The 27,934-nt window shown below is 36.2% G+C and overlaps 1 protein-coding gene and 1 long non-coding RNA gene across 4 annotated transcripts in view; one reads left to right on the top strand and one right to left on the bottom strand.

Annotated features, from left to right (window-relative positions):
• LOC113050374 (inositol 1,4,5-trisphosphate receptor type 1-like) overlaps positions 1-19,951 on the bottom strand; it is a 31,759-nt gene extending 11,808 nt beyond the window's left edge. For 2 of the 3 annotated variants that reach the window (XM_026213285.1, XM_026213287.1), the window contains exons 1-36: positions 19,799-19,951; positions 18,053-18,161; positions 16,901-16,971; positions 13,994-14,109; positions 12,952-13,038; positions 12,656-12,814; positions 12,419-12,517; positions 12,124-12,207; positions 11,861-12,007; positions 11,667-11,762; positions 11,470-11,514; positions 11,109-11,263; positions 10,926-11,025; positions 10,677-10,837; positions 9,470-9,611; positions 9,225-9,383; positions 8,925-9,097; positions 8,485-8,604; positions 7,678-7,872; positions 7,349-7,600; positions 7,102-7,243; positions 6,714-6,861; positions 6,228-6,415; positions 5,970-6,096; positions 5,836-5,890; positions 5,586-5,751; positions 2,495-2,662; positions 2,274-2,351; positions 2,036-2,173; positions 1,830-1,955; positions 1,544-1,744; positions 1,298-1,413; positions 746-881; positions 494-619; positions 288-416; positions 89-209 (exon numbers count right to left, since the gene is read on the bottom strand). In XM_026213285.1, the coding sequence (XP_026069070.1) occupies positions 89-209; positions 288-416; positions 494-619; positions 746-881; positions 1,298-1,413; positions 1,544-1,744; positions 1,830-1,955; positions 2,036-2,173; positions 2,274-2,351; positions 2,495-2,662; positions 5,586-5,751; positions 5,836-5,890; positions 5,970-6,096; positions 6,228-6,415; positions 6,714-6,861; positions 7,102-7,243; positions 7,349-7,600; positions 7,678-7,872; positions 8,485-8,604; positions 8,925-9,097; positions 9,225-9,383; positions 9,470-9,611; positions 10,677-10,837; positions 10,926-11,025; positions 11,109-11,263; positions 11,470-11,514; positions 11,667-11,762; positions 11,861-12,007; positions 12,124-12,207; positions 12,419-12,517; positions 12,656-12,814; positions 12,952-13,038; positions 13,994-14,109; positions 16,901-16,971; positions 18,053-18,144 (4,618 nt within the window). In that variant the 5' untranslated portion in view covers positions 18,145-18,161; positions 19,799-19,951. The remainder of the gene's footprint in view (positions 1-88; positions 210-287; positions 417-493; positions 620-745; positions 882-1,297; positions 1,414-1,543; positions 1,745-1,829; positions 1,956-2,035; positions 2,174-2,273; positions 2,352-2,494; positions 2,663-5,585; positions 5,752-5,835; positions 5,891-5,969; positions 6,097-6,227; positions 6,416-6,713; positions 6,862-7,101; positions 7,244-7,348; positions 7,601-7,677; positions 7,873-8,484; positions 8,605-8,924; positions 9,098-9,224; positions 9,384-9,469; positions 9,612-10,676; positions 10,838-10,925; positions 11,026-11,108; positions 11,264-11,469; positions 11,515-11,666; positions 11,763-11,860; positions 12,008-12,123; positions 12,208-12,418; positions 12,518-12,655; positions 12,815-12,951; positions 13,039-13,993; positions 14,110-16,900; positions 16,972-18,052; positions 18,162-19,798) is intronic. The other variant, XM_026213288.1, reaches the window with a different exon arrangement.
• Positions 19,952-26,453: 6,502 nt separating this feature from the next.
• On the top strand, positions 26,454-27,693 carry LOC113051097 (uncharacterized). The gene is made up of 3 exons (XR_003276846.1): positions 26,454-26,617; positions 26,749-26,795; positions 27,276-27,693. It is a non-coding gene; the product is annotated as an uncharacterized LOC113051097 (long non-coding RNA).
• Positions 27,694-27,934: the final 241 nt, after the last annotated feature.

The following is a 27,934-nucleotide window of genomic DNA, read 5'->3' as shown; positions in this document are numbered from 1 at the left end:
CTATCACCAATTTTAAGATTATAGTTTTATACAGTTATACAACTGAAGCTAGTATTATGAAAACAGCTGGTGGAAATGATGCTCTTACCCACGTCACTCAGCACTTTGATGCAGGCTTCCACATTGCCCTTCTGACTTGGGAGCAGCCAGTTGCAGTGATACACACGGAAAACTCCCTGCAGCAGCTGCACAAACACTGGCTGCCGGGTCTGAGACACAAAGAGAGAGATGTCACATCTAAATGATGCTGAGGTGTACTAGGCTGCTGAAAGACACCGTGTTGTTACCTGTAAACTTGTGCTCTGGTCTGAAAATGGTGAGCTGAAAAAGGTGGTGACGATGCTCATGATGGTCTCAGTAACATAGCGCTCCAGAACTGTGTCAGCGTGCTTACGGTCACTCGTGTTATTGCACACCTACAAGAAGCCATGCTGAATGTCTAAACAACAATACCATAATCTGAGTATATCTGTGAGTGTTTGTTTAGTCTTACTCTGCAGATGTCCACCAGGAAATCATCAAAAAGTTTCCACATGTGATTGCTGGTGTAGATCTCCTTCATCTCAACCTCAGTATCCACATAGCAGTGATTCAAGAAGTTCACATAGGCCATCTTCACCTACATATGAAGTATTACATTCACATATTAAAAAGTTGCATACAGATGGCTTTTTAACAACCTAAATCTAAAAGTGTTCAACACATTCGTCAAAGACTTTGGGATTTATTCCCTTGGTGCACACACCTCAGGGATGCAGTCCTCATGAGTGACTACACGTACAATATCATCGAGGGGGAGGAGGGAGTTGCATTTGATCTCAGTGTAAACGTTCTTCCCTTCAGTGCACACAGCCAGCAACTCCACTAAGTGAATATGATACCTGCAAGAGTCAGTGAAACCAAATCTAACACCTATAATGGACAACACTGAACATTCAAGCATACAGTTACAAACTTTGTATGATTTTGTAAAACGTATGATTTGTATGATTTTACATAAAAATAAATCACATAAATTAATATATTCCACTCCAGTGTAACACACATAACATATGACACATGTACGAAAAAAACAAAACATAGATAGATACAATTTTACTAGATACAATGCAAATTATATTATATATGTATATAAGTAATTATTCAAAATTTTTATGTAATTATATATTTAATTATATACTAAATAATGCAATTTTAATATATAAAATGCAAATTATTTATATTATATTATTAAAATAGCGTTTTTTACATTTTGAAGTATTAATAGAGTGGAAACAAGGACAATAGACCTCTATACCTGAGTGCACTGCTCTCATCAAGTCGTTCCCTCTCAAGACGCATCATTTGAACCAATGACTGAAAAGACGCCCGGTCATTATAGAACACTAGCACATCCTCACCTGCTGTCACCAACTAAGTACACACAAATCATTTCAATAAGAACAGACTTCACTTGTCTGAGGAGAATAGGACAGAAAAGTAGCAATTTGGGACTTGTATTTCAAAACACTAATCTCAAAAATTGTTCATCTGGCCCACAAACCTCAGCCATGACAATGTCTTGGCATTTCTTGATGAACTTGTTTTCAGCCTTGACGATGGTCTGGAGGAACTTGAGGTAGTGGACACTGCGTCCGTGCGTCTCGATGCAGTGCACAAAGTGCTGCACTACCCTCTCGTTAATCTCACTACACAACTGGAAATTATTCATGAAGATATGCTGCATGGTCACCGCCTCTAGAATCTAAAAACAGAAAGCCAGGGACAGAGGATTTAACAGTTGAAATGCACAGATAAAAATATGTGTGTTTATGTATTCATGCTCTCACCCCGGGGTTGAGGAACAGGTTAATGTGTTTGTGTAGAAGTGCCTGGTTCTGTTGATTTCCAGCACAAAAATTCTGAAGGAACTGATGAGCTAAAGTCATAATCTCTTGCATCTGAACATCCTCCCCCTAAAATGTCAACAAATAAACATGGAAACATAAATCAGTGATTAATTAACCCTTTCAGTTACACAAAGGCTCACACACACCTTCTCATAAGGGATCTGCAACAGTTCCAGGACTACACTGTGAGCTCCCATGTTCCTGAGGAGCCGCTGCTGCTGTTTCTTATTCTTCTTGCCATAGATGCCCTCCAGAACACACAGTTTGCTCAGCCTCAGAAGGATCTAGACACACAAATATAACAACAAACTTAAGATATACTTCACAGAACATTTGACTTACTTGTCAAAACCTACAAATTCCATAAACATAAACACATTCCACCTCCTTCACAACTCTGTAGTTTGAGCTGCTGGTACTCTCCACTTTGGGTTTGTCTGATCTACTTGAGTTGATGACACCCTGTTAAGAGCAGAAAATATATAATAATAGTAACATAATATACAATATCCAATCATAATATAATTCACTAGATTTCTGAAAAGAGCAATTATATTTCTTTTTTAGTTAATTATGGACAAATAATCACAGGAGCATATCCTGACCTTATGGTGCGCTTCAGTGGCGACCTCTCCTGTGTCCAGCCCTGAATCTGACCCCTGCCTTTTATACACCCACAGCTCTGATTTCTCTACTATAGACCTTAGCTGATCCAAATCTGACTTGATCTGTTTGTAATTTTCCACATCCTGACTGGTCACCAGGAGCTGAACCTAAAATAAATAAATGGCATTTACTTGTAATGTACACAACATGACACAACACTATACAAGTAAAAAACAATTAAAAAAAGAACAAATACATGATATGAAATATATGGTAAAGGATTCATGAATACATGTGTATATGAACACAAGTGTTAAACTCATCGATTATTACTCATTATCACATCATCCAAGTGGATGCTGCACATTGGTGGTGGCTGAGGAGAGACCCACTGATATGATTGTGGAGCGCAGTAGTACATACTAAAGCACTATATAAATGCATCATTAATTCATTAAAACATTTGCTCACAAAGGCTTTTTTTATTTTGTCATCAATAAGGCAACCAATTCAAATGATTAAAAATATGCAAATATTTTTTTAATTAATAAAATTATTATAATTTTAAAATTAGGGGATGCATAGAAATGAAAATTCTTGGCTGGGCCTGAACAAAATGAAACACTGGGCCAAAGTTTTGCATAAATGAAATGAAAATTTGCTTTTTACTGTTGCAATTATTATTATCATTGTTATTGTCTTTTTTATTTTATTTTAAAGAACAACAGTAAAATTACAATACTAACATTTAGCAATGTTAATGAGGTTCTTGCTTTTTCTCAACTTTGATTTTGGCAGAAACGCATAGGAAGACTTCAATTGTTGACAAAAGCAGATTTACAGGTGCTTGTCATATAATTAGAATATAATCAAAAAGTTGATTTATTTCACTAATTCCATTCAAAAAGTGAAACTTGTATATTATATTCATTCATTACACACAGACTGATATAGTTCAAATGTCTATTTATTTTCATTTTGATGATTATAACTGACAACTAAGGAAAATCCCAAATTCAGTATCTCAGAAAATTAGAATATAATTTAAGACCAATACAAAGAAAGGATTTTTTAGAAAACAAGTTAAACAACTAAAAAGTATGAACATGAAAAGTATGAGCATGTACAGCACTCAATACTTAGTTGGGGGTCCTTTTGCCTGAATAACTGCAGCAATGTGGCGTGGCATGGAGTCGATCCATCGGTGGCACTGCTCAGGTGTTATGAGCGCCCAGGATGCTCTGATAGTGGCCTTCAGCTCTTCTGCATTCTTGGGTCTGGCATATCACATCTTCCTCTTCACAATACCCCATAGATTTTCTAAGGGGTTAAGGTCAGGAGAGTTTGCTGGCCAATTAAGAACAGGGATACCATGGTCCTTAAACCAGGTACTGGTAGCTTTGGCCCTGTGTGCACGTGCCAAGTCCTGTTGGAAAATTAAATCTGCATCTCCATAAATTTGGTCAGCAGCAAGGAAGCATGAAGTGCTCAAAAACTTCCTGGTATACGACTGTGTTCACCTTGGACCTCAGAAAACACAGCAGACCAACACCAGCAGATGACATAGCACCCCAAACCATCACTGACTGTGAAAACTACACTGGACCTCAAGCAACATAGATTGAGTGCCTCTCCTCTCTTCCTCCAGACTCTGGGAACCTGATATCCAAAGGAAATGCTAAATTTACTTTCATCAGAGAACATAACATTGGACCAATCAGCAGCAGTCCAGTCCTTTTTGAAGCGAGACCCTTCTGATACTGTCTGTTGTTCAAGAGTGGCTTGACACAAGGGAAGCGACAGCTGAAACCCATGTCTTGCATACGTCTGTGTGTAGTGGTTCTTGAAGCACTGACTCCAGCTGCAGTCCACTCTTTGTGAACCCAATTTTTGAATGGGTTTTGTTTCACAATCCTCTCCAGGGTGCAGTTATCCTTATTGCTTGTACACTTTTTTCTAACACATCTTTTCCTTCCCTTCACCTCTCTGTTAATGTGCTTGGACACAGAGCTCTGTGAACAGCCAGCTTCTTTTGCAATGACCTTTCGTGTCTTTTGGAAAACTGTCAAGTCAGCAGTCTTCCCCATGATTGTGTATCCTACAGAACTAGACTGAGAGACCATTTAAAGGCTTTGCAGGTGTTTTGAGTTAATTAACTGATTAGAGTGTGGCACCAGGTGTCTTCAATATTGAACCTTTTCACAATATTATAATTTTCTGAGGTACTGAATTTGGAATTTTCTTTAGTTGTCAGTTATAAACATCAAAATTAAAAGAAATAAACATTTGAAATATATCAGTCTGTGTGTAATGAATTAATATAATATACAAGTTACACTTTTTGAAAGGAATTAGTGAAATAAATCAAATTTTTGATGATATTCTAATTATATGACCAGCACCTGTATAAAGAAGTCTCATAACGAATACATTGCACATATTGCATTTGTCACATGACTTGTAAAAATTTATTAAATTTACAACTTGGCAACTGACGAGTAACAACGTACCAGCGCAGATATTTCTTGAGCTTTGGACTTTGAACCCTGGTTCATAAGCAGATCTGCTGCAAGCTCATGCCGCACTGTCAGAATACATGCAGTTTGTGCATGTATTAGAAAATGTAGCACTCTGCATTTTACAATTTCAATCATAACCTTCCTCTTCTCATTGAAAACATGCAATGCAGTACTAAACAGTCTCTCGCTGCCAGCACATGTAATAAATTTTGTGTCTTTCTTTTGACAGTTTAAATGCTTCCACACTGCTGGCATGTTTGTTCCATTATAAAAAGTGCGCGCCTCTCCCTCAATTGATCGTGACAAGTCATCGTTTAGTACAATTTATTGGGTCTTTTCGCCTAAACATTTTGGCTGCCAAACATTCGGTACATCCCTATTTAAAATAATAAACCACAATCACCCAGTGACAGTCTAAATTAGATTAATAATTTAATTTAAGTAAAATTTTATTAAAATTGATATGACAAGACAAAAATAAATATTGTGTAAAACTGAATACTGAAAAGGTTTAAATAAAACTAAATGAAATGGAATGAATGGGTGGATGGATGAATCTATGAATGAATACCTGCTTAAAGGCCTGTAAGACCTCCTGCCTCTGGCTAAAATGTCGGAAGAGGAGGTGAAGGGCCCGTGACACCAGTGGAGGATAGTCATGCATGGTCAAATGCAGCAAGACCCTCAGAAACGTCCGGCCACCGTGATCATCAAGATCTAGTGGAGTGTTCTCTTCACTAGATACACAAAAACACACAGATTCACACACACATACAGCACACAAACATAAGACAAATTACCAAAGAGCACAACCTTCTTACCTTCCTCCGAAAATCCCTTCAGCTTGCTCTTCAATATGTTCAAAGTCCAGCGCTCCTAAAAAAAGACAATTGTTATTCAGACATTTGACCCACACCAGCTGATACTGACACAAACACACGCTTGCTCATTTTACCTTGCACACTGGCAGGAGAGTCCTGATTTACAGACGGCTCTGTTTGAGAGTTGCTCTCATCAAACTCTGTTTTAAAGATACAGAGCAGGCAGGAGATCCTGTAGTCCAACCGGACATTTAGAATGAACTACATAAAAAATTAGAGAGTCATTTTATACACAACTAGTTTGGCAAACATTCAGCTGACAAATTTCTCAAATAATGATTTAAACGGTCATTAAAATCCAATTAATTATGGACTAGGATGTGTTTTAACACCTGTAGGATCTCAATGATCTTGAGTTTGGTGTCCATCACCAGTATGTCCTGTTTCTGAGGTTCACTCTGGGATTTAACTTCTCTGTCAGGAGGGTTGTTGTTGGTGGCTGGCAGAAATCCCCCACCCCTCAACACCACCTGTGTCATCAGCTCTCCCACCCCATGGATGGACCGCATCACATTACTTCCTATAGAGGTGGTCAGAGAAAGACTTCAGAGCACTTTCACACAAGCTTTTATTCTGTAAAACCATTTGATGTATTTACCTGAATGAAAGCTATTTTTTTTATCTGATCAACTTTATAATCTAGACTGTAAAAAGTTACCTTAAGAGTTATTCCTATTCCTAATTCTTTATTATATTTTTGTAACTAAATATTTTTCCATTTAATATTCTCCAAAACATGTTTGACTAGAATAAATCAATTAAGATGACTACATAATTTATTTATTTATTTAGAGTCCATAGCTAGTTGTGTTTCTGACCTTTGCCACGATCTCCAGGCAGCTTGATAGGAAAGGGAGTGCTGATATGGACACAGTCCAGGATGGCCAACAGGATTTTGGTCAACCGTAGCAAGTCACAGAAGTTATAGAAACCAAAATAGATAAGGTTCCTTGCCAAGTTCACCACCTTTGGAATAGATAATGGAAAGTGGTTAAAAAATAAAAAAATAGCTTCCCGGAGAAACACTGCATTGGTAATTTTGTCAGACAAATATAATTTTGTCATAAGTTAAAAAAGTTTTTTTCATAAGTTTTTTTCTTTTTTAATGGCGCAATCTATAATGAGTCTAATGTACAAATAATAGGTAAAGATGCAGTCATGTAACTCATGTGACACCAAATTATTTGTTTTCATGAGGTGGCACACCTCAAAAGTGAGCTTGTTTTTCTCCTTGTCTGAGAACGGGAAACTCTGGCACACAACATCTCGCAGGTAATTCTCCACAAACTCCATCGTTTGAGAGAAGCGTTCCTTCACCTCATCACGTGAAGTCCCGTCATTATCATAACTGTTAAGAAACCGAAAAATAACTGGCTGATGAACAGACCACTCACTAAATGGGCTTTTCACTGTTCGCTGTTTCTATTTGTTAATTCTAAAGTGAACCACTTACTCATTAATGTCAATCTGTGAAGGGATTTCAGACCACAGCCGAGCATATTTGACAGGGGTAACCTGTTCCTGAGGGTCACGATCTACATGCATGTGCAGCATCATGCGGCAGAATGAGGCTCTGAGGTCAAAGGGTAAGTCTTCGTCTGACATGCAGCGCAGGATCAGATCCACATCCAGTTGTGCTGATATCTTGTTAATGGCCAGGTATTGCCGATCCAGACACATCCGTGCAAACAAATTCAGCTGATACCTGACAAAAGATGTTTTTATTACATTGCTGCATCATTTTTTCTCGCATCGCATGTAAGAGTAGGTGTGTGTGCATACCGGTAATAATTAATAACTTCCTGGTCCTCTTTGTGTCCATCTTTGGCATCCTGTGCAAGCTCTCTGATGCTCTTACTCTTCATCTCTCCTCTACTGTCCTTCCAGAACAACCATACCTCCTCCTCATCCTCCTCTTCCTCCTCTGCGCTCTCACCAAGCACCGTTCCTGCCACCTCAAACCGTGATAACACAAGCCTGACACACAAACACACACATATTCACTCAATAACACTCTCACAGACGTCTAGCCATGGGCTAACTATTCATAACAATTCATGCATCACAATTTCTGGTTTGAATCAGTGTTAATGAGATTTTTTCATTTTTTCCTCAATCATGTGCCTGACTGTTCGATTTTGTGCTTCCCGAATTATATTAATGAATTTTATTAAGGATATATTTTTTTGTTTTATTTCGATTGTAATATATTTTAAAATGTCATTTATTCCTGTTTTGGCAAAATTACTCCAGTCTTCCATGTCACATCATCCTTCAGATAACATTCTTATATGCCTATTTGGTGCTCAAAAAAAATTCTCAAATGTTGTAACAGTTGTGCTGCTGGTGGAAGCCGTGATACATGTTTTCAGGATTCTTTGTTGAATCGAAAATACGAAAAAAAAACACCATTAATTTGAAATACTGTCCATTTTAAATAATTTCTTCAGGTAAATGCATCCTTGTTTAATAAAACTATTAATTATCTTTTTTTTTTAAATCATACTCCAAACTTTTGAATGGTAGTATACTGTATATTGCTCTAAATATGTTCTGTAGATAGCATAATAGTCAGTGCAGGGGCTGTACTTGGTTTCGATGAGGATGTCTGCATTTGCTGGGTCCAGCACAGCATTACAGATGAGTTCTTGTGTGACAGGGATGGATTTATTCATAGACACACACAGATCTGACAAGTAGTCCAGAAATCTAGAGAAACAGGGAGAAAGAAAACTCATTCAGGAGAACAAACACACAAAAAATATTACAAATTTGGTCAAGTCATTCAATCATCAAGAAACATCTGAAGACACAGCTTACTACATTTTTACTGTGCTTCTAAACTCTTACTTTAAAACCTATATTTTACTGTTGCTTAGTCTTACCAACATCACTGTATTAGCATGTTCTTAAGATGAATCACTTTCATTATAACATTTCTCTTTTGTTTTTCCCTTTAGATGAAAGGGTGTGCTTAATAAATAAATGTAAATGACCGAGAACATTTATGCAGATGTATTTTCTTCCACCTGGGCTCTCTGTTCTTGCGGACCAGGCTGACGAAGGTGTCTATCTCAGCTGCAGTGATGTGTTTCTCTAGAAGCTTCCTGTTGTTGTGAAGCAGGGCTGTGATAGTGTCTTCAGCAAGAACATCATATCCTATCTGCTTCTGCATGAAGCGGAACTGCTTTGCAATGTACTCCTAGAGGGGGAATATTGCAGATGTTGTATACAAGTGCACAAGTGCATGTAGTATAAGAGGTCGTGACTGTATTTTGTAGTAGCGCTAGCGTAGTTTGGTTTGCATTTATTTTAGTAGTTTAGTTTACCTGATTTTTGCGATAGTCCTGTTGTGAGTGACGTAGGACTCTGTAGCAGAGCCGACAGATGTGACGAAAGGGTGCATGACGTTGGTCTGCGAGCTCTTCCAGACGCAACATAGGACCGTCCCCGCTATCAGTGAATGGGGCCTGCAGCAGCTTGAATATCTGGTCGATCACAGCACAAGATAAAAGGTCATTTAAATTTAAGTGAGATGATTTAAAACTAAACCTAAGATTTGATATTAAAGTACCTGTTTGAGTATGTTCTGCTCTCTCATGAGTTTCTGCCGCTCTCTGTTAGGTTTGTTGACTGTGATCTCCAGCACATCCTGAGCACTGCTGGGAATGTCCACCACAAAATACACCAGATCCTCCAGCAGCTTTGTCACTGACCTTGTGTAATAGAGCCGTCGGGAGACAGTGTGTTTTTGTAAGTGTGAGAAGATGTAAAGAATTAGCATAAAGATGGATTGGTTACAAATATATTATTGTAATGTTAAAAGGCAGAAATGGAAGGAAATCAAAGGAAATTATTTAATTATTTGATGGAAATAAATAATAGATGACCAGACAGATGGATGAAAGAATGAAAGAAAAGTGGAGAAATGGACAGCTAAATGAACAGACAACTGGATGGAAGGAAGGTCGGTGGTAGGTGGATGGATTTATGGATGGACAGATGAATGAATGAAACAAGGAAGCAAGCAAGAAAGGAAAAAAATAGAAAAAGAAAGGAGATATGGATAGATAGATAGATGAAAAGAACAAAAGTAGTAAAGAAAGATGGGAATATGGGTGTAAAAATGGTCAAATATATGGATAAATTAAAAAGTTGAATAAATGATTGAAGGATGGAAGGACAAATACAGAGACAGTTGATCGAATGGATAGACGGCTAGATGGCTGAAGGACGGTAAAGACAGATAAATAGATGGATAGGTGGACAAATGGCTAGATGAATGGAAAGAATTAATAGTTGAAGGAAAGAAGGACAAATACATGGATGGATGATGGATGGATGGATGCATGGATGAAAATACTAATGGATGGATAAATGAATGGATAGACAAATGAGGAAGCAAAAAAAGAACCAAACAGATGGATGGATTAAATGATTAATAAATGGTTTAAAAGAAAGAATGGATGGAAGACAGTCAGATGGATGGATGGATGGATGGATGGATGGATGAAAGATTAAATAGCTGAAGGAAGGTATTTGAAAAGGACAGACAGATAGATGATGGATGGATGGATTTAAAAAAAAACAGAAGAATAAATTGTGAAAGGACGGACAGACCGATGGTTGAATTAATGGGTGACTGAATGGCTGAAGAAAAGATGGACAGATAGACAGAAAGAAAAAGTGATGGTTGGCTGGATTGATGAATGGAAGGTCAGACAGATGATTGATGGATGGACGGACGTACACATGGATGAATAGATGGATGTAACCTCTACCTCCTCTCATTCTGGGTGATGGTGCCCTTCTCCAGTTTGGCTGCAATGGAAGCTAAGACTTTACTTGCATCATTAGCAAAATCCAGATCGCGAACTTCAGCTGGAGATACTGGAACTATAGCAAAAGCCTCTTTATCTTCCTTCAGAGGAGATGTTCCTATCTGAGACACAAATATAGAGTGAGGGAAACACACTTCAGAGAATCCATAAACCAATGCTACAGTCATGCATAAACAGAAACTGACTCACTCTGAGCATGACTGGTTTTTCTTCCTCTTTATCTATTGGCTGGTTGGTGCTGTGTACCCATGTATTGGTACAGAGATGCCTGAGCCTCACGTATGAGTTTCTGACAAGCACAATCCAAAATACAGCTTGTTAAAAATATATGCACTTAATCAGAAGTCACAAGAAGTCACAATCTCGCTGTACCTTGGCACAAGCGAGTCTCCGCCTCTCAGAGTAGTAGGGTCAAGCTCAAAGATTGATGATATGTCATTGCCATCAGGAACAGAAACCAGAGTGTATATAACCTTATCCTGAGGGTTACGTGCACGTGCTCTCATCACTTCCTGCTCCGAATCCAGCTGCAAGAGAAAAAATTGATCAACGGCTAAGTCACCATCTCATTCAACTTGACACTCTGCTTTGTCTAAACTAATGTGTTGAAATGAGAGCAATAAGGTAAAGAGACCCTCAAATGGCTCACACTATGAATTTATAAGAAGCTCAGATAAACACACACATACACACACACACACACAGCCACATGCGCTCTCAAACACACACTCACAGAGGAACGGATCTCCAGGCATTCTTCTTCATAGTCTGGATTTACCTGATCACAATAAGGTGAGAACAATTAGGTAAATGTCGCAAATCACGTTCTCTGCTCTCGCTAACATCAAGCTCTCTAAATAGACACACTTTGATGTATTTGCATGTGCGTTTGTGTGTGCACTCTTATTCTAGGTAACATATCAGTCTAACCTCTGCAGCAAGGTAATGGCCGGTGGCCAGGTGTTTGAACCTAAAGAGACTGTTCCAGTAGCCGGCTCCGCCTCTGCAGGGATCATGCTGAACCACCTGAAAAGCATCCAAACATCTGTTTATGTTCCCAAACTAGTAGAATCACACTCACAAAAAAATCTGTTCAGTTTCACAAAGTTGAGTTCTAAACTAACCTCTATCTCCCAGAGTGCTTTGCTACTAGTGGCGGAGGTTGCAGACTGGCGCCCGGTAGTACGCAAAAAGACATACTGCTTTTTCCGGTGTTCATCACATGTTAGAAACTTCTCCTGCTCTGCATGGAACAGCCTCACCACATCACCCTGATAACATGTATTTCATCAAAAGGCCATAAATATTCATTCTAATCAAATATAGGCCTTAAACAAGTAAACATGAAGGTCACTGTTTGTGCAGTGTGGATGTGCACAAAACATACTCCTTTCAGGACAACCTCCTGGTTGTCGCTCCATTTCATGAAAAGAACAATTTTCCAACTGGTAGTACAGTTCACTGAATTTACCTGAAAGAGAAAAATATAATGGCATAAAGCTGTGGTTCTCAACCAGTGGCGTTCCCCTTTAATTGTCAATGCTAAAGAGACCTTTGGATCCTATCAAGGACCCCTAACCCCCCCCAAAAAGGTCTGTGATTTCTGTCGAGGGGGATTTTCACTGTACTGTACACTAGTATTATATTGTTAACATAGCCATGTGTTTATATGTGTATTTTACTTCATTGCATCCTGGATTATCCACAAGTTGATGGCTACTGGCATGAAGCGGCTGTCCGGCATTAACAGGGTTCAACACAACCTTATCGCCAATGACCACCTGAAAAACACACACAAAACATAACAAGTGGGACTCTAATAGGTGCTTATGTAAGTGCAAAAAGCAGGACTAAACAATAAATCAAATGAATAATCAAGATTACAGTGGCTGTTTTGAAGAGGTTGATGTTATACTCACATTGTCTCCAATAGAGCGGAGCTTATAGAAGGGTTGGATGTAAAACCACGAGCCTTCATTTCCTGCAGCATCCAGGGTCACACGCATGGCATTCTTCTCAAGAAGAGCCGGCAAACGCTTATTTACCGTCAGATACTTGTTACTCTTCAGATGGAGAAGCTGCAAATGTGTGAACAATTAATTAATTTGACTGCTAAATATTCTGAATTTCTACATATTAAGTGTTTTGTATTATACAGACAATTTAAATATTCCCTAAAGTAATATTTGTGCTCATGTGTTTGTGAGAGATTTACCTGGATGACGTTCCCGTACTGAATGACTGTTCCTAAAAGCTTTTTGTTCTCCGATTCATTTTGTTTCTTTTCTAAATCAGCAGCATGCTGAAAAAACATACAGTAAGAAATTAAAGAATAAGAGAACATTTGTGATCTTGTGGTGTTGCAGGCCAGGCTCAAACCTGCATTTCCCACATGAACACCCACTTAAGCATCTGAGGGAGCTTCAGAGAAGTTGATAAATATACTGTATCTGCTTAACCATCCTCTGTAAAGAAACAAACTTTGCACTCTTTATTGATATATTGTAACATTGTTCAGGTGGCCCACAGAGCATTCTTCACAATCTGTTTCATTTACAAGCACATATTTTTATTTAATTTTCTGCAACTTTTTTCATTTTATGTATATATAAGGTAATAAGCAGAGGGTTATCCAACTGCAGACTGAAGCCATGAAGTTTAGGAAGTTTAGCTAAGCAATCACATAAATTACTTACATCATATTGATAATTATCCAACTGAATTAAGCATGATTTGGTAGGCAACTAAAATAATAAATGCATATTGATTTAAATGTAGATATTAAAGTGATTTGTAAAGTAATGTTTTACACTCTTGGATGAACTTGTTTTTGATGCAACCATAATCTACCAAATACAAATGAATCTAATAAATGTGATTTAAAAATGTAATTATATCATTCCTTAAAACAACATTATCTTTGTGCATAAATACAGCAAACAATGTAAGATGAAGTTTCTAATGATCTAAGGTAGTTTTTAATTTTTCAATAGTAAAGAAGTTTTAGAGCTCAAGGTTTGGTTGGTTAACATAGCCCTTTTAGTCTCTGCTGGTGGATGTTGGATGATGATGAATTTTTAATGAGTCATTAAAAAATAGCAGTATATTCTATGAAATAAAAAATATATATATTTAATGTTAAACAGTTCCTGTTCTTGCAAATTATTTTTGTCTGAAGGAGCGGATGGAATTCCCTATATTAATATAAACAGACAGATCATGACTGTGGCTAGGGAAAGACTAAGCTTGACACTCACGTGGAGTTTGTTGAGCAGAACAGTATCTGTGGTGCTGTTTCCTCCAGGTTTGGCAGCTTTCCAGAACTGTTTCTGTGCCGAGTATCTGTTCATGGGACACAGTCTGAACAGACAGTCTACAGACAGACAAAAAGAGAAAGAGGGAACACACATTTCATCCCAGCACTGACAAACAGAACACCACACATACACACAATCACATTGTGTTTTAGACACACGCAGCTTTCAAAACCAGCTGAGGATGACAAGGTGATCATAAAAGATAAGAAAGAAAATCCGTATGAAAATCAATATGTAAACTCTGTCTGTGTGGTTTGAGCATACATGTGCATAATGTTTAAAAAAAAAAAAAAGGACTAGTCTCCTCACATCACATCCCAAAAAAAGAACTACTAACCTTTTCTGTTCAGGAGGATGTAATATGACAGACAACTCATACAGTTTTTCAAAAGTGATAAGAAAAGTGCTACAGGCATAAAAGTGAAAATGCACTTCTTCTTTTCAGCAGAACTCCAGTCTTACCAAATAAGGAGAGAGGGGAAGTCAGAGATAGACAGACTGACAGAGAGAGAGAGAGAGAGAGAGAGAGAGAGAGAGAGAATCTGGTCTCTGTTTCTAGTTTCTGGAGATTGGGATGATAAAACACCAAAAAGCTCTGGGGTCACTAGAGGAATGTAGAACACACTCGCGTATAAAAACCTCAGTTTAAGATTATCTGATTAATAAAAACTATATATATATATATATATGTGTGTGTGTGTGTGTGTGTGTGTGTGTGTATATATATATATTTTTTTTTATTAATTAATTAATTTATTTTTTAAAGAAAAGTTTAAAGGCTGAAATTTGTTTTGAAAACTTTTTGTGCAAGTCTTAAAATACTTAAATTTGATTAAAAAAGCCTGCAAGTATTCAGGTGTTATAATAAATATATTTACTGAATATATGAAGCTGTGACATAGTTAATCTGGTTTATTTCTGTTTATTCATTTATTTATAGTTTTTTTTTGGCTAGTATAAGTTATGAATGGCCAGTAACATAAAAATGTTGTAGTCAAATTTGTGAAAGAGTGAAAAAGTTCATTTCAAACCCTGTCTATATATGTATCTATATTTGTTTATTTCGAGAGACAGAAAAACTTGCTGCTACCATGCTCACACTTCTAATACAATGGTGTTATGGTTGGTTGCCAGGGTGTTAAAAAATGTCCCACACCAAACCACTATAAAAGATGCAGCTCAGGTCCTCCTGCAATGCTGTTCTGCTTGTTTATCTTCTGCCAGATGAACATTTTAAGTCTGATCTCTTGGAAATTAATTCATACCCAAAAAGCAAATATATTTATGAAATAACAACCACATAAAACGAACCATGCTTTCGTTTGCTTTGATGTGTTTATATTTGAAGCAAATAATAGATTCCTCTCGATGGGGGTCCACTGACCATCATACAATTATCTCTCCTCTCCTTCCCTTCATCACAGGCTCAAGCACATTGTGCAAGGTTTATTTATCAGCAGGGTTGAGTTATTGAGATAAATGCATTCGATAGAAAATAGATAAAAGTTAAAGAGCTAGTTCCCTATGTTGTTCAAAGAAAAAGTAATTAATGTAAATATGAATATACTAGTGTTAGCAAGGATGCATTAAAATGACCAACTGTGATAGTAAACATTTATAATATTACAAAATATTTTTTATTTTAAATAAAAGTTGATATTTTTAACTTTCTGTAAATCAAAGAACAGCACAACTGTTTTTAACATTGATAATAATAAAAATGTTTCTTGAGCACCAAATCAGCTGATGATTTCTGAAGGATCATTTGACACTGAAGACTGGAGAAATGGCTGCTGCAAATCACAGGAATAAATAACATTTTAAATATATATTAAAATACAAAAACAGTTACCTTAAATTGTAATAGAATTTTAAAATATTACAATTTTTTCTGTGTTTTAATCAAATTTGGTTACAGCAACCAATGGCGGTTGTCACTAATGCAAAAATAGCTTGTTCCAGATTTCATGATGTGGCAAGTTTGTATATGCACATATAAGCACATATGAGTATGAAATTTAAGAGCTGTGATGGGAGGAAGATTAGCAATGAATAATGAAATAAAAATGGTATAATATAATATTGTGTGGCTGGATTCAAGGGACTAGGAATATGGTGTAAAATTTAGTTTAAAAATGTATTTAAATGTATTTTTTATAGTCGCTGTATGCTTTTGTTGTGTGGAAAAAAAGCAGTTTGAACCTTCAAACCAGGTTCCACAGAAGAAATAATATCAAATATGTTTTGAACAACATGAGTAATGAGTAATTCATGACAGGATTTTTATTTTGGGACAAACTATTCCTTTAATATTCTGTAGCCAACTATTGATGGAAACCAGTACACATGATGTATAAATGCACTCACTCACAAACCTACCCCTGATGCAACTTCTCAATGTCACTAGCAGATGCATTCTGAGTGAAGTGGGGAGTTTAGGGCAGTCAGCCTCAGACACACACAATCTTGTAAGCAGCCTTTGAAGTACATTCATTTTTCAAGTCCTTCTATTAAGAAGATCTGCACTTTCTGTGTTGGTAACAATTTCCACAGCAAAATAAACCTCCACAGAAAAGAGATCAGATTGTTCTACACTGATTTATGTGTTCAAAGATTTGTTTGACAATAATACAATAAAAGCTTTGGAATATAATGGAATACTAATTCCAAAGAATGTAGGATGACTTGCTAAATTAAGTGGTTATTATGGAAATTACAGCCTTTTCTCTAGGGTATGTGTGACCTTTGACTTCAAAATCCAGTTTAAGTAACAGAACTTCCTGTCTTAACTGAAAATAAACCAGCGAAACATCCACACAAACACATGCGCACACACAAACTGCTCACCCCTGAACTTCTTGGGTGGGTTGTTCAGGTTCCCTGCATCTGGTTGGACAACACATCGGTCATCAACCAACCTGGTTAAAACAAAAAAGAGTGCTACTCAATAGATGTCTGTACTTTTGGTTTGTCCTAGCATCTGTAAGTTTGAGAGAGTAAATAATGGTGTGCACTTGTAAGTGTGCGACTGTATTTAGACTTTTTTGGCCCAAAGCAGCAGCTTACTGGACATCATCCAAATTCCATGATCAGTCAGCCAAAAACACACACACACACACACATACACAGGGTTAAACTGCTGACAGCTGGTTATTATCTAAACATCAAAGGTTAGCATTCAACCACAGCAAATTTCATGCAGTCTTGATCTTTAAAGCGTTAGATCATCCAAATATTATAGATTTGTGAAAATGTACTTATTTTCCTATTGTTCCAAACCCTTTATTACATTGGTTTCTTCCAAGGAACACAATAGGAGGAGTACACAACATGGCCTCGCCCCCTTTGTTGCATGTTCTCGGGGGCGGGGTTTAACTGGGTTTGTGACATAACAGACCTGGGAAGAAGCTTGTTGTAGTCCCTTACCAGCCGTTTTTTTAAGCATTAAACTGTCAGAATTTTAAAGGATATCTCCGTTTGCGTTGAACTTTCAGCGCTGCAATTTGCAGATATTGTTTCTATTTCAACAGCAACATTACAAACTAACTAACGTTAAAAAAGAGTCATGCACTATTTTAAAAGTCTTCTGAAGTCATTTGATTGGTTTGTTTGATAAAGTCGATACATTTTTTTTAGTTTTTAATGAAAAGCTTGTTTTAAAAAATGTTGGGACACTCTGCTAAACATCTTTTGTGTTCCATAAAAGAAACAACGTTTTGTAAATACAAATTTCCAAAAGGGTGAGTAAATGAATTTTGGGGGGTTAACTATTCTTTTAAGATTTTTGACAGTGGGGTTAACTTTGAGGAATTAATAAGAAAAGAGTGTCAGGACCTCTAACAAATAAGCTGGTTCTATATGTTAATCTTTTATTTGCTGTAATGATCATCACTGTTTGAACAAATTCATTTTAAATGCTCTGCTCAAAACATTCGCTAATCTGCTTTCAATAAAATTTTATGAAAATGTCATTTCAAACAACAATGTCAATCAACTCACCCTAGAGTGCTTATGAAGCCACTGGTAGAGCCTTCAGCATAAAGGGAGCAAACATCCCCAATGTGCAGAAAACTTGACATTTTATCCACCATGGCAACCACTCCACCACCTGCAGAGGTCAGAGGTTATGACAAGGTCTGTGTGCAGGTTTATCATTAAACAGACAAGCGTAACAGCAGTATTAACCATTAAAAGACCTGTAGCTATTCGAAAGTAAAGCAACATATAGTAATACACATGATGTGTGGTTAGAAGTGTTATTCACTATAGTACATAATACAGAAGCCATTTCAAATAGAAGATGTAAAAAAATATCAGTTCTACAGAGTTCGATAAACAGAATATTTCCACAAAAAACAAAGGAATAATATTCAAGTCTAGTACAATTTAATGTCTTAAAAGACAGAATACTTGGCTTTAAACCACAAGCGGCTCACTGCATGAACTAAATAACAGCATGTGATTGGAAATATCAAATATTCAATAATCAGTAACCCATGATGTTGAAGACAGACAAACAAGTTGAGGACACTAAAACTGATCTTCATTCTTTTGTTATTATAGTTTAAGCTGAATCCGTTCTAAATATATATTATTATTACCTAATGCTTATATAGCATGGGCCTTTTCACATTGTTGGTTCCAATTCAGTTCATCCCCAAGTCTCATTCCTCCTCTCAGTTTCGGTCACCAGAAGCTGGCAAATTACATGGTGGCAAGTTAATTATTAACTTAACTGACTGGACAAGTCCAGTGCATTGGGATGCCACACTAAAAACATACCTTCAGTCTCAAATTTGTAACTGGCAAAACATGCCAAAATGCTAAATGCTTATTTCTTCAAACAGCATCACACATTTTCAGTCTTAAATACTATACTAACCCCATTTATCCCTGTGTTCATGTAAAAAAATTTGTTTATCCAACATTTTGAGACCCAGCTGATAAGAAATAGGTTTACTGTAGAAACAAATTTTGTGAGCATACTACAGTTCAATGTAACTCCCATGACGACTGTATCATCACAGATTCTTCCTGTAACTACTAGATTTGATTAACAAATCTTTAGCCAACCAAACCGTTAATATGCTGAGAGAGAGAGAGAGAGACAGAGAGAGATGCGCGGAGGAGGGTTTGCATGTGAATTTCTATCTACATACAAAGCAGAAAGCATACAATACTGTTCTTTGTTTTACATGAAAATGTATGTATTTGTATTTATTGCCTAGGCTATATCTTATCTGATGCTGTTGCAAGCGTAATGCAGATTCAGTCCCATTTTATCTGTTGAACATCGACAGATCGTCCGTCTTGACAACAACTTATTCAATTTTATACCCTTGTCAACAATGTCAAAACACACACACACAAAAATAAAATAACACCAAGCATGTACACATTAACTTTATCCAGCAAACGCATTTGAGAAAAGCAGAATCATTTCATGAACTGTATGCCCTAAATGCGATTAAACTAACGGAACCAGACCTCTTGACTTCATCATTACACTGTTTGGATTAATACGTTAAACATTATAAACTGACATATTATAAACTCGTTGAGTTTGTAGCTTCTTTTCTTTTTTTATCCTTCTTCATGCGAGTTTCTCATGGCAGTTTTTGTAACCTAGGGGCGGGTTCAGCAGGGCGCGATGCTCTCCCGCAGATAACATAAATATTTAATGAACCATATTTCATAAACAAAACTTTTAGTAGTCCATTTATTCTTGTGTTGTCTCTCTCTCACCTCTCCCCGACGAAGTTGGAGCAAAAGTGTCCGCGGTATTTTCCCAAGTGTTTCGTGCTCTGTTTGAGAAAGTTATTATCCGGACTCTTCACAGAGTCCAGGACGGTCCATCGCCCCGATGTTCGTCTCTTTTCGGTTTGCCGAATGACTCTGTCACGATAGGATTCTGGGAAATTGTGTTTCAGTTGTACTACGTTCGGGTCACTTCAATATTCTGTGGCGTTCAAGAACTACAAGACCCAGAATTCCCCTTTGATTTGACTAAAAGTTTTTGTTCTTCTTGTGAACAGTCTATAGAGACTATAAAGGAAAACTGCGTTTATTTATAGCCTAAATATGCAAACTGTTAGTAGGGGTGACCAGGAAGTGATGCAACACATTTTGAAATAAAAATCTGTGAAACAGAGGGGTAACAAATTATGTCAACCTCTAATGCTGTTATCAAACCTTGTTGTATATCTGCAGCTGTCCACATCAGAGCAGTCAAACCAAAATGCCTGGGGAAAAAAACTTTCAGAAGAGAGAAGTTTAGAAATAAAAATATGTAATTTAAGGAGCAACAGACAATCTGTCCTAAAAAAGATAATGTCCTAAATATAATAATTCCAGATGAAATGGACTGCTCTGTTAATATATTTAATACATAATTAAAAATCAAGATTAAAACACAAACAGTAAAATAATAATGATGAAATTATTATAGAGCAAGCAATAGCACTCAGACACTCATATAAATATACACACACAAAACAAAAAGTACCAATAAGAATACGGGATCGATAAGCAGTATCAGTAAGAGTTATTAAAAAGTTAAAACCTTAACAATACCCATACCTAATTTTCACCAGCCATTACATCAGTCTTCAGTGTTACATGATCTTTAGGAAATACTTACAATTATTATTAGTAATGTTGAAAACTGCTTTTTTTTCTGCTTAATAATCTATGATACTTTTTTCAGGATTCTTTGATAAAGTTTGAACAGCATTTCTATAATTGGAAAATCTTTTTTTTTTAATCTTTACTTTTTTCTTATTATTCATTATGAATGGAAATCTTTTTTTGGCATTATAAATATATTTACTGTCACTTTTGATCAATTTAATGCATCTTGCTGAATGGAAATATTAATTTATTTTTTTATTTTTTTTAGTCTTTCATTCTCCATACTTTTGAATGGTAGTGTATCACCATTCCCACAAAAAAATTATTCAACATTGATAATTATAAGAAATTATTCTTGAGCAGTAAATCAACATATTATAATAATTTCTGAAGGATCACGTGACACTGAAGAATGGAGAAATAGCTGCTGTAAATCCAGCTTTACAATCACAGCAATAAATTACATTTTCAAATTAGATTAAATTAAATTAAATTATCTTTAGAAAGAAAAAGTTACTTTAGATTGTAATAATATTTCACAATATTACTGTTTGTACAGTCAACACTGAATTGGAATGAATTCAAGAGGGGGCTAAAGAACAGAATGTCTTGGAAAGACAATTTTTTTTTAATTAACTACAAATATAGTCAAGTAATGAGTCTGTCTCTTTGTGCCTCCATTAACTCTTGTTTTAGAAAAAGAGCTAGAGATCTTAATCTCCAAATGTAACTAAGATTTGCCAGAATGTGCATTTTATAGATAACTACACTGTAATGAATTGCTGTAAAAATTACAGCATTATTTTACAGCCGCGGACTGTTTTTTAATAATACAGCATATTGCTGTAAACTGCAATGCATTCTGGGGTCACGTGTAGGTCTGACTCAAATTTACAGAATTTTGCTGTAAATTTCAAATCTTCGGAGCCGCATCGTCAACGGTCGAGGAGATTAACGTTAAAGACAAGAGGAGCGATTCACAACTGTGGTAAGTGACTTCAGTTTTTTATATTTCTTGTTTGGTAGTTTATAGTATATGAATGCATCTACATTCGCGGATTATATTGGTAACCCCAGATTCAAGCATCATCCGTCCGCGGGGCGCGAGGCAGAATTGCGCGGGGTTTCAGTAGCGCGGTCGCGGTAGGATTTCACACATCCCCCGGCGCTATAGCAGCCATGGAAAGAAAATCTCTGGAATCCTTCGTTATGAATGACATGTTTCAGTGCTAATAGTTTATATTCACTGTAACTTAGTGTTTATCAGCACACTTCGTCGTGATTATTTTATGATGTAAAACAACTTTGCACATGCAGTCATCTGTTAACACGGGCGCCGAAATAAAACGCGTTTCTAAAGCCTCGCGGTCAGTCAGGGTCGCTCACGGAGGATGTGTGTGTCATATAAATTCTCAGTGGTGCTTTTCTAAGAGGTTAACGTAACCAGTGAGATGTAGATTTTTTTTGAGCATTTGCTAACTTCAGGTAACGTTAATGTGAAAACTTTAACAAATCTGTTTGATATAAAGTCTGCTTTGTATAGTTAGTCTAATGTATTACCTTAGGGCGACCAAATACGTTTTCCTTGAAATTATTAAATATGCTATTTATATATATGTGTCTATATTTATGTCGGCCGGCAAATCTTGTGTGTATTTTGGAACAGGGTGCACAAATGCTCCTTATCAGTGCGGTGACACTTGAACAAATGAACTGATCATGCGCGACACTGACCAATAAACAAACGAGTTGTTTTATTGCGTCTATGACTTGAATCTTATCATCAGTTGTAGTGATGGGAAGTTCGGATCATTTTACCGAATCGGACTTTTGAGTCTCGTTCAGCAAAATGAACGAATCTTTTTTCGAGTCATTTCAAATGAACGAACAACCAGAAGGTTCAGGAAGAAAAAAACAAAGTGCTTGCAGTCTGTTTCACATTAGGAGGCATTTTGCTGCATAATCGATCCACCACAAACCATATGCAACTATGGAAGCTCAACTTCCATTAAATGGACTGAAAACGCTCAAGTAACGTTATAGGTCTCAAAACGCTTGCTCTGCGCCAGTGGACACACACCATAGACAGTAAAAGAAATATGTGCATGTCACAGACTGTCTGGGCATGCACTTCCGCGTTTCAGAGATCCGCCTTTTACTTTCCGTCAACATTACATTAATTAACGTTTAGAAAATTTATTTTTGACATTTGTGAATCAGTTCAGAATCGTCTGCTTATGCATTGCGATACATTTAAGAATCTAATTTTTATCCCACCCCTACTAAATATAGTATGTAATGTAAATGTAAAAATCTGAAATACAAAAAAAAAAAAAAATGGTATAGGTATTAATTACTATTGTGATATTGATTGTTTTAGGAGACACTTTGACAAGTGGGCACTGGATGCTGAGTATTGAAGGCGAGGTAGTGTGTGAGGGCACTCAGCCCAGTTTCCTGTCCGGCCTTGCCACTCTGTTTGCTGCTTATTACTAGTTTAATCTTGAGTATCAGGAGGAAGCAGTGTGTACCTTGGAGTTCATTCAAAGGTAATGGTTGAATTCTAACAACTTCAGAACCAGCATTTTATATTTTATAAGTTATATCAGAACATTCCTTTTAATAATGTTATGTTATCAGTGTTATTTCTGTTGATGCCTTTAAAACAATGTGTCTTAACTCGAGAAGAGAATATATTTGTCTCCCTATTTAACACCAGCAAGCTATTGAGTTAAATATGTTTTTTTTTTATTATTAGTGGACATCTCCAACTTTCTTGGAGGTCCTAAAACAGCTCTTAATTACATATTGTCTGTTTCATGACCCTTTAGGTGCTTTGTGGGCATAAATCCAGAGAGAGGACCCAAAGCCAAGGGAAAAGTGCCATCGAAATAAAAACAGGACAAGTGATACAGAAGAAAATGTGTGGCAGTCAACCCACATGTTGCCACTCTTCTGTGCAAATTCCAATGGAATTTCTGAAATGTAAGGATACACACACACCAAGATTGCGTCTTCCTTTTATTGTTCTCTATCTGCCTTTGACTGTACCTCCCATCCCTCTGTCTCTCTCTGACTGTACCTCTCATCCCTGTATCTGTCTCTGACTGTATCTGTCCTCCCCCTATTTGTTTCTGAAAGTATTATTATGTTTTGTAATATATCTAATGTATTGTCCTCTTTACTCTTTTCAATATTTCTAGTCACACTTTGAATCCTGGGATGGAACTTCATCTGGAGCATAATTGTTATTTGGTTGATTTTTATCTGTTTGATGGAAAGTTTGTATGACTTCTGCAAGTGCGCGGCTCCTTCCGGTCAGTCATGCATCACTTTTTTTTGTATGACTTGTTTGGCAATATTGGTCTATTCCTTAATGATGATAGCTATCTGAAAATGTCTTTGTGGTTTTTAAAGGATTAGTTCACCCAAAAATGAAAATTAAGTCAATAATTACTTATGTCGTTTCACACCCTTAAGATCTTCGTTCATCCTCACAACACATAATAAGATGTGGCTCAGTGAAGCGTGCATTTCTAGCAAGATCATTTCTTTTTTTCAATGCCCAGAAAGCCTCTAAAACATTTAAAACAATTCATGTGACTACAGTTGTTCAACCTAAATATTATAAAGCGACGAGAATACTTTTTTTGCCAAACCCCCCCCCACCCCCATCTCCCAAAACAACGATTTTATTCAACTATATCTAGTGATGGGTGATCTCAAAACACTGCTTCATGAAGCTTAGAAGCTTTACAAATCTTTTGTTTCAAATCATTTGCTCAGAACGTGTATCAAACTGCAAAAGTCACACGAACCATTGAAATTTCAAAACACTTATGACGTAACGAAGCCTCATTTACTGAAATCATGTGACTTTGGCAGTTTGATATGCTCTGATTTGAACTGAAAGATTAATAAAGCTTTGAAGCTTCATGAAGCAGTGTCATCCATCACGAGATACTGTTGAATAGTCATTATTTAGTTTTTTGGCACACAAAAAGTATTTTCATTGCTTCATTACACTAAGGTTGAACCACTGTAGTCACATAAACTGTTTTAAATATGTTTTTAGTACCTTTCTGGGCATTGGAAAGGGAAATGATCTTGCTATCAATGTAGGCATCACTGGGCCATCAGGTTTTATAAAAAATATCTTAATGTGTGTTGTGAAGATGAACAAAGGTTTTAAGGGTGTGGAATGACATGAGGGTGAGAAATGACAGAATTTTCACTTTTGGGTGAACTGTTTTAATATGACCATGTTGGTCATGTTTCGGTTATAACGCAGTTTGAATATTTCTTTGTGTCAAGGTCCATGATGGCCATTATGTTCCAAGTAATAAAAAAGAAATCATGCCAAAATTTCATATCCATTTAAAAAAAATGAAATAATTTTGAAATAAATAAAAATGAGTTCAAAATAATATACTTTTTATGTCATTTTTTTAATGTAAATTTGAAAGTGATATATAACATTTTGACCTGTTTTTTTTTAGATTTTAAAAATGTTATTTTTTTATATTTTTTTGGTGAATTAAGTTATGCATTATATAACACTTTATGCAGTTAAAGTTAAGTCAGCAATAGGGAAAATATATTGTATGCTATCATTTTACATACTTTAAATATAGCAAATACACATATGCTTTTTTTCAAAGAATTGCTTTGCACAGTAAACTACTTGAAAGTGTGCATTTGCTATTTAAATAATTGTTAAATGCCATATACAATGTATTAAAAATGCAGTATATAATATATTTTTTTGTAAAAATGCAGTATACAAAATATAAAAAAATTACTGTAAATTTTACAGTAAAATACTGGCAGCAGGGTTGCCAGCCAGTTACTGTATATTTTACAGTAGTCTTACTGTAATTTAATTTACAGAATTTTACTGTAATTGAGAATACAGGAAAAATCTGTAAATTAAATTACAGTACGACTACTGTAAAATTTACAGTACCTGGCTGGCAACCCTGCTGCCAGTATTTTACTGTAAAATTTACAGTAATTTTTTAACAGTGTAAGCTGCACTTCAGGTAGTATTTTCATGGTCAGTACAGTAGTTGACTGCTGCTCTTTGGTGGTCACCAGTGAAAGGTGCAGACTGTGGACACTCAGAAGGACCAGATTCAACCATAGAGCACAGGTGGTAGCACTTTATTTTACAGTCCTGTTCCTCATGTACATACTATGTACTTATTATAGTAATTACAATAACTATGTAATAACTATGTACCAACCCTGAACCTACTTCTAAACCTAACCCTACCCCATGTAGTTACCTTGTCTTACCAGAACTTTCTTAGATAAATACACTGTAAGTACACTATACGTACATTTACGTACTGTAAAATAAAGTGCAACTGCACAGGAAATAAATAACTAAACAATACCACATGAGCAAGTATAGTGATTGCAATAAACACCAATGATACTATATAATCAGATGATATGTTTTCAAGTCATATACCTGTGTAGAAGTTATATTATGAAACATAATATCTGTTTTTTTTTTAATCTAGAATAAATCACCCTGTGCTGCATGTGCCATGGAGTGATGCACAGTTGTACTGTGTGTGTGTTTTGTTCATTGTTTGTCCATTTTAATGTATTTTTTACATATTCTCTCTGCCACTATTATGCTGCACCATGGGGGAAAACAAACTAATGCCCAGAGGGCAGCACTATGCTAACCTGTGGCAGGGAGTTCTCCCTGTCACCGGTAACAGAAAGAAAGAAACAAAGTTGATTTATGTGTGTACTGGGTTTTAAATTCAGACAGGAGAAATTAAAGAATACTGACTGATTACCTGGGGTTATTTTGGCAGGTGATGTCATTTCCTCCCAGTGGCTTAGGGCTGCATGACATGGTGGGAAATGGGAGTGGACAGCAGACTGGTGGAACGTGCATCACACTACAGAAGACAGGTACAACCCTGTGAGACCAATCTGAGTCAACTATACACACATCCACACTTTAAAGTTCTTTCTTTAATCATGTTAGGCTGTTCATGCATTAAAACCTTATCCTTATGACTTATCCTTTTTTTCACATAAAGGACCAGAAACAGGGACAGACAGAGTCAAAAAAGGAGGATCCTACAAGGTAAAACATACACTAAGCCATCTAATGTAGAACTGTCATAAGTACATCAGGGTTATTGAGGTGTGGGATATTTTATGTTACCTAAAATGCTTCTCTAAGTATACTACATTCAAAAGGTTTGAGTCAGTAAGATTTTTTTAAAGAAGTTATTACTTTTATTTAGCAAAAAGGATTCAGTTGATTCAAAACTGACAGTAAAGTCATGTTTCAAAAGATTTCTATTTCAAATAAATGCTGCTCTTTTTCACTTTCTATTCATCAAGGAACCCTGAATATATAAAAAGGTTTCCACAAAATAATTAAACCGCAAAGCCACTTTCAACATTGAAAATAATAAGAATGGATGAATGTTAATTAAGCAAATCAACATAAGAGAATGATGATTTCTGAAGATCATGTTTGTCTCTATGCCTGATGCAGAAAGGCTTATTCACACCTTTATAACATCCAAGCTTGATTATTGTAATTCTCTTTTTGCAGGGTTACCTGCAAATGTGATTAAGAGGCTGCAATATATGCATTTAGTTGCTCGTGTTTTAACTTACACACCATCCTGCAGTCATGTTTTTATCTCAACCTATAAAGCAGTACATGGGGGTGCCCCCGGCCCGAGTATATTTGTAGTTTGATCACAATGTCTACTACACCATCTGGGTCTCTCCGCTCTGCTGATTTCTCTTACTCTGTACCAGCCTCATTGTAAACTCAAAACTATGGGAGCTCATTCTCTTGAATTGCTCCCAGGTTGTGGAATTCTCTGCCTTTTCCTAGGAATGCTTCGTCTTTTGATTGTTCTAAGAAATTACTCAAAACATGTCTCTTTAGTGAAGCTTTTAAGTTATAAACTTACAGTTGTTGTTGCCATTGTTATTATTGTGTTGTCATTGTGATTGTTGTATTGGAGTAGTGTTGTTTATTTTATTGTTGTTTTATACTGTAGTAGCACCTTGAGTGTAAGAAAGGTGCATTACAAATAACATTTATTATTATTATTATTATTATTATTATTATTATTATTATTATTATGTGACAGTGAAGACTGGAGTAATGTCAAATCTAGGAAGATTTTGTATTTTATGTAAATAAAGCCATTTGCAAGAGTTTGTTATTTGTTCTGTTCTTTTAATTATTATTATATA

Source organism: Carassius auratus, chromosome 31 (genome assembly GCF_003368295.1).
Source record: "Carassius auratus strain Wakin chromosome 31, ASM336829v1, whole genome shotgun sequence".
Lineage (NCBI taxonomy): Eukaryota > Metazoa > Chordata > Actinopteri > Cypriniformes > Cyprinidae > Carassius > Carassius auratus.
The sequence above is the reverse complement of the archived record's forward strand: the minus strand, read 5'-3'. Positions and strand labels throughout refer to the sequence as shown.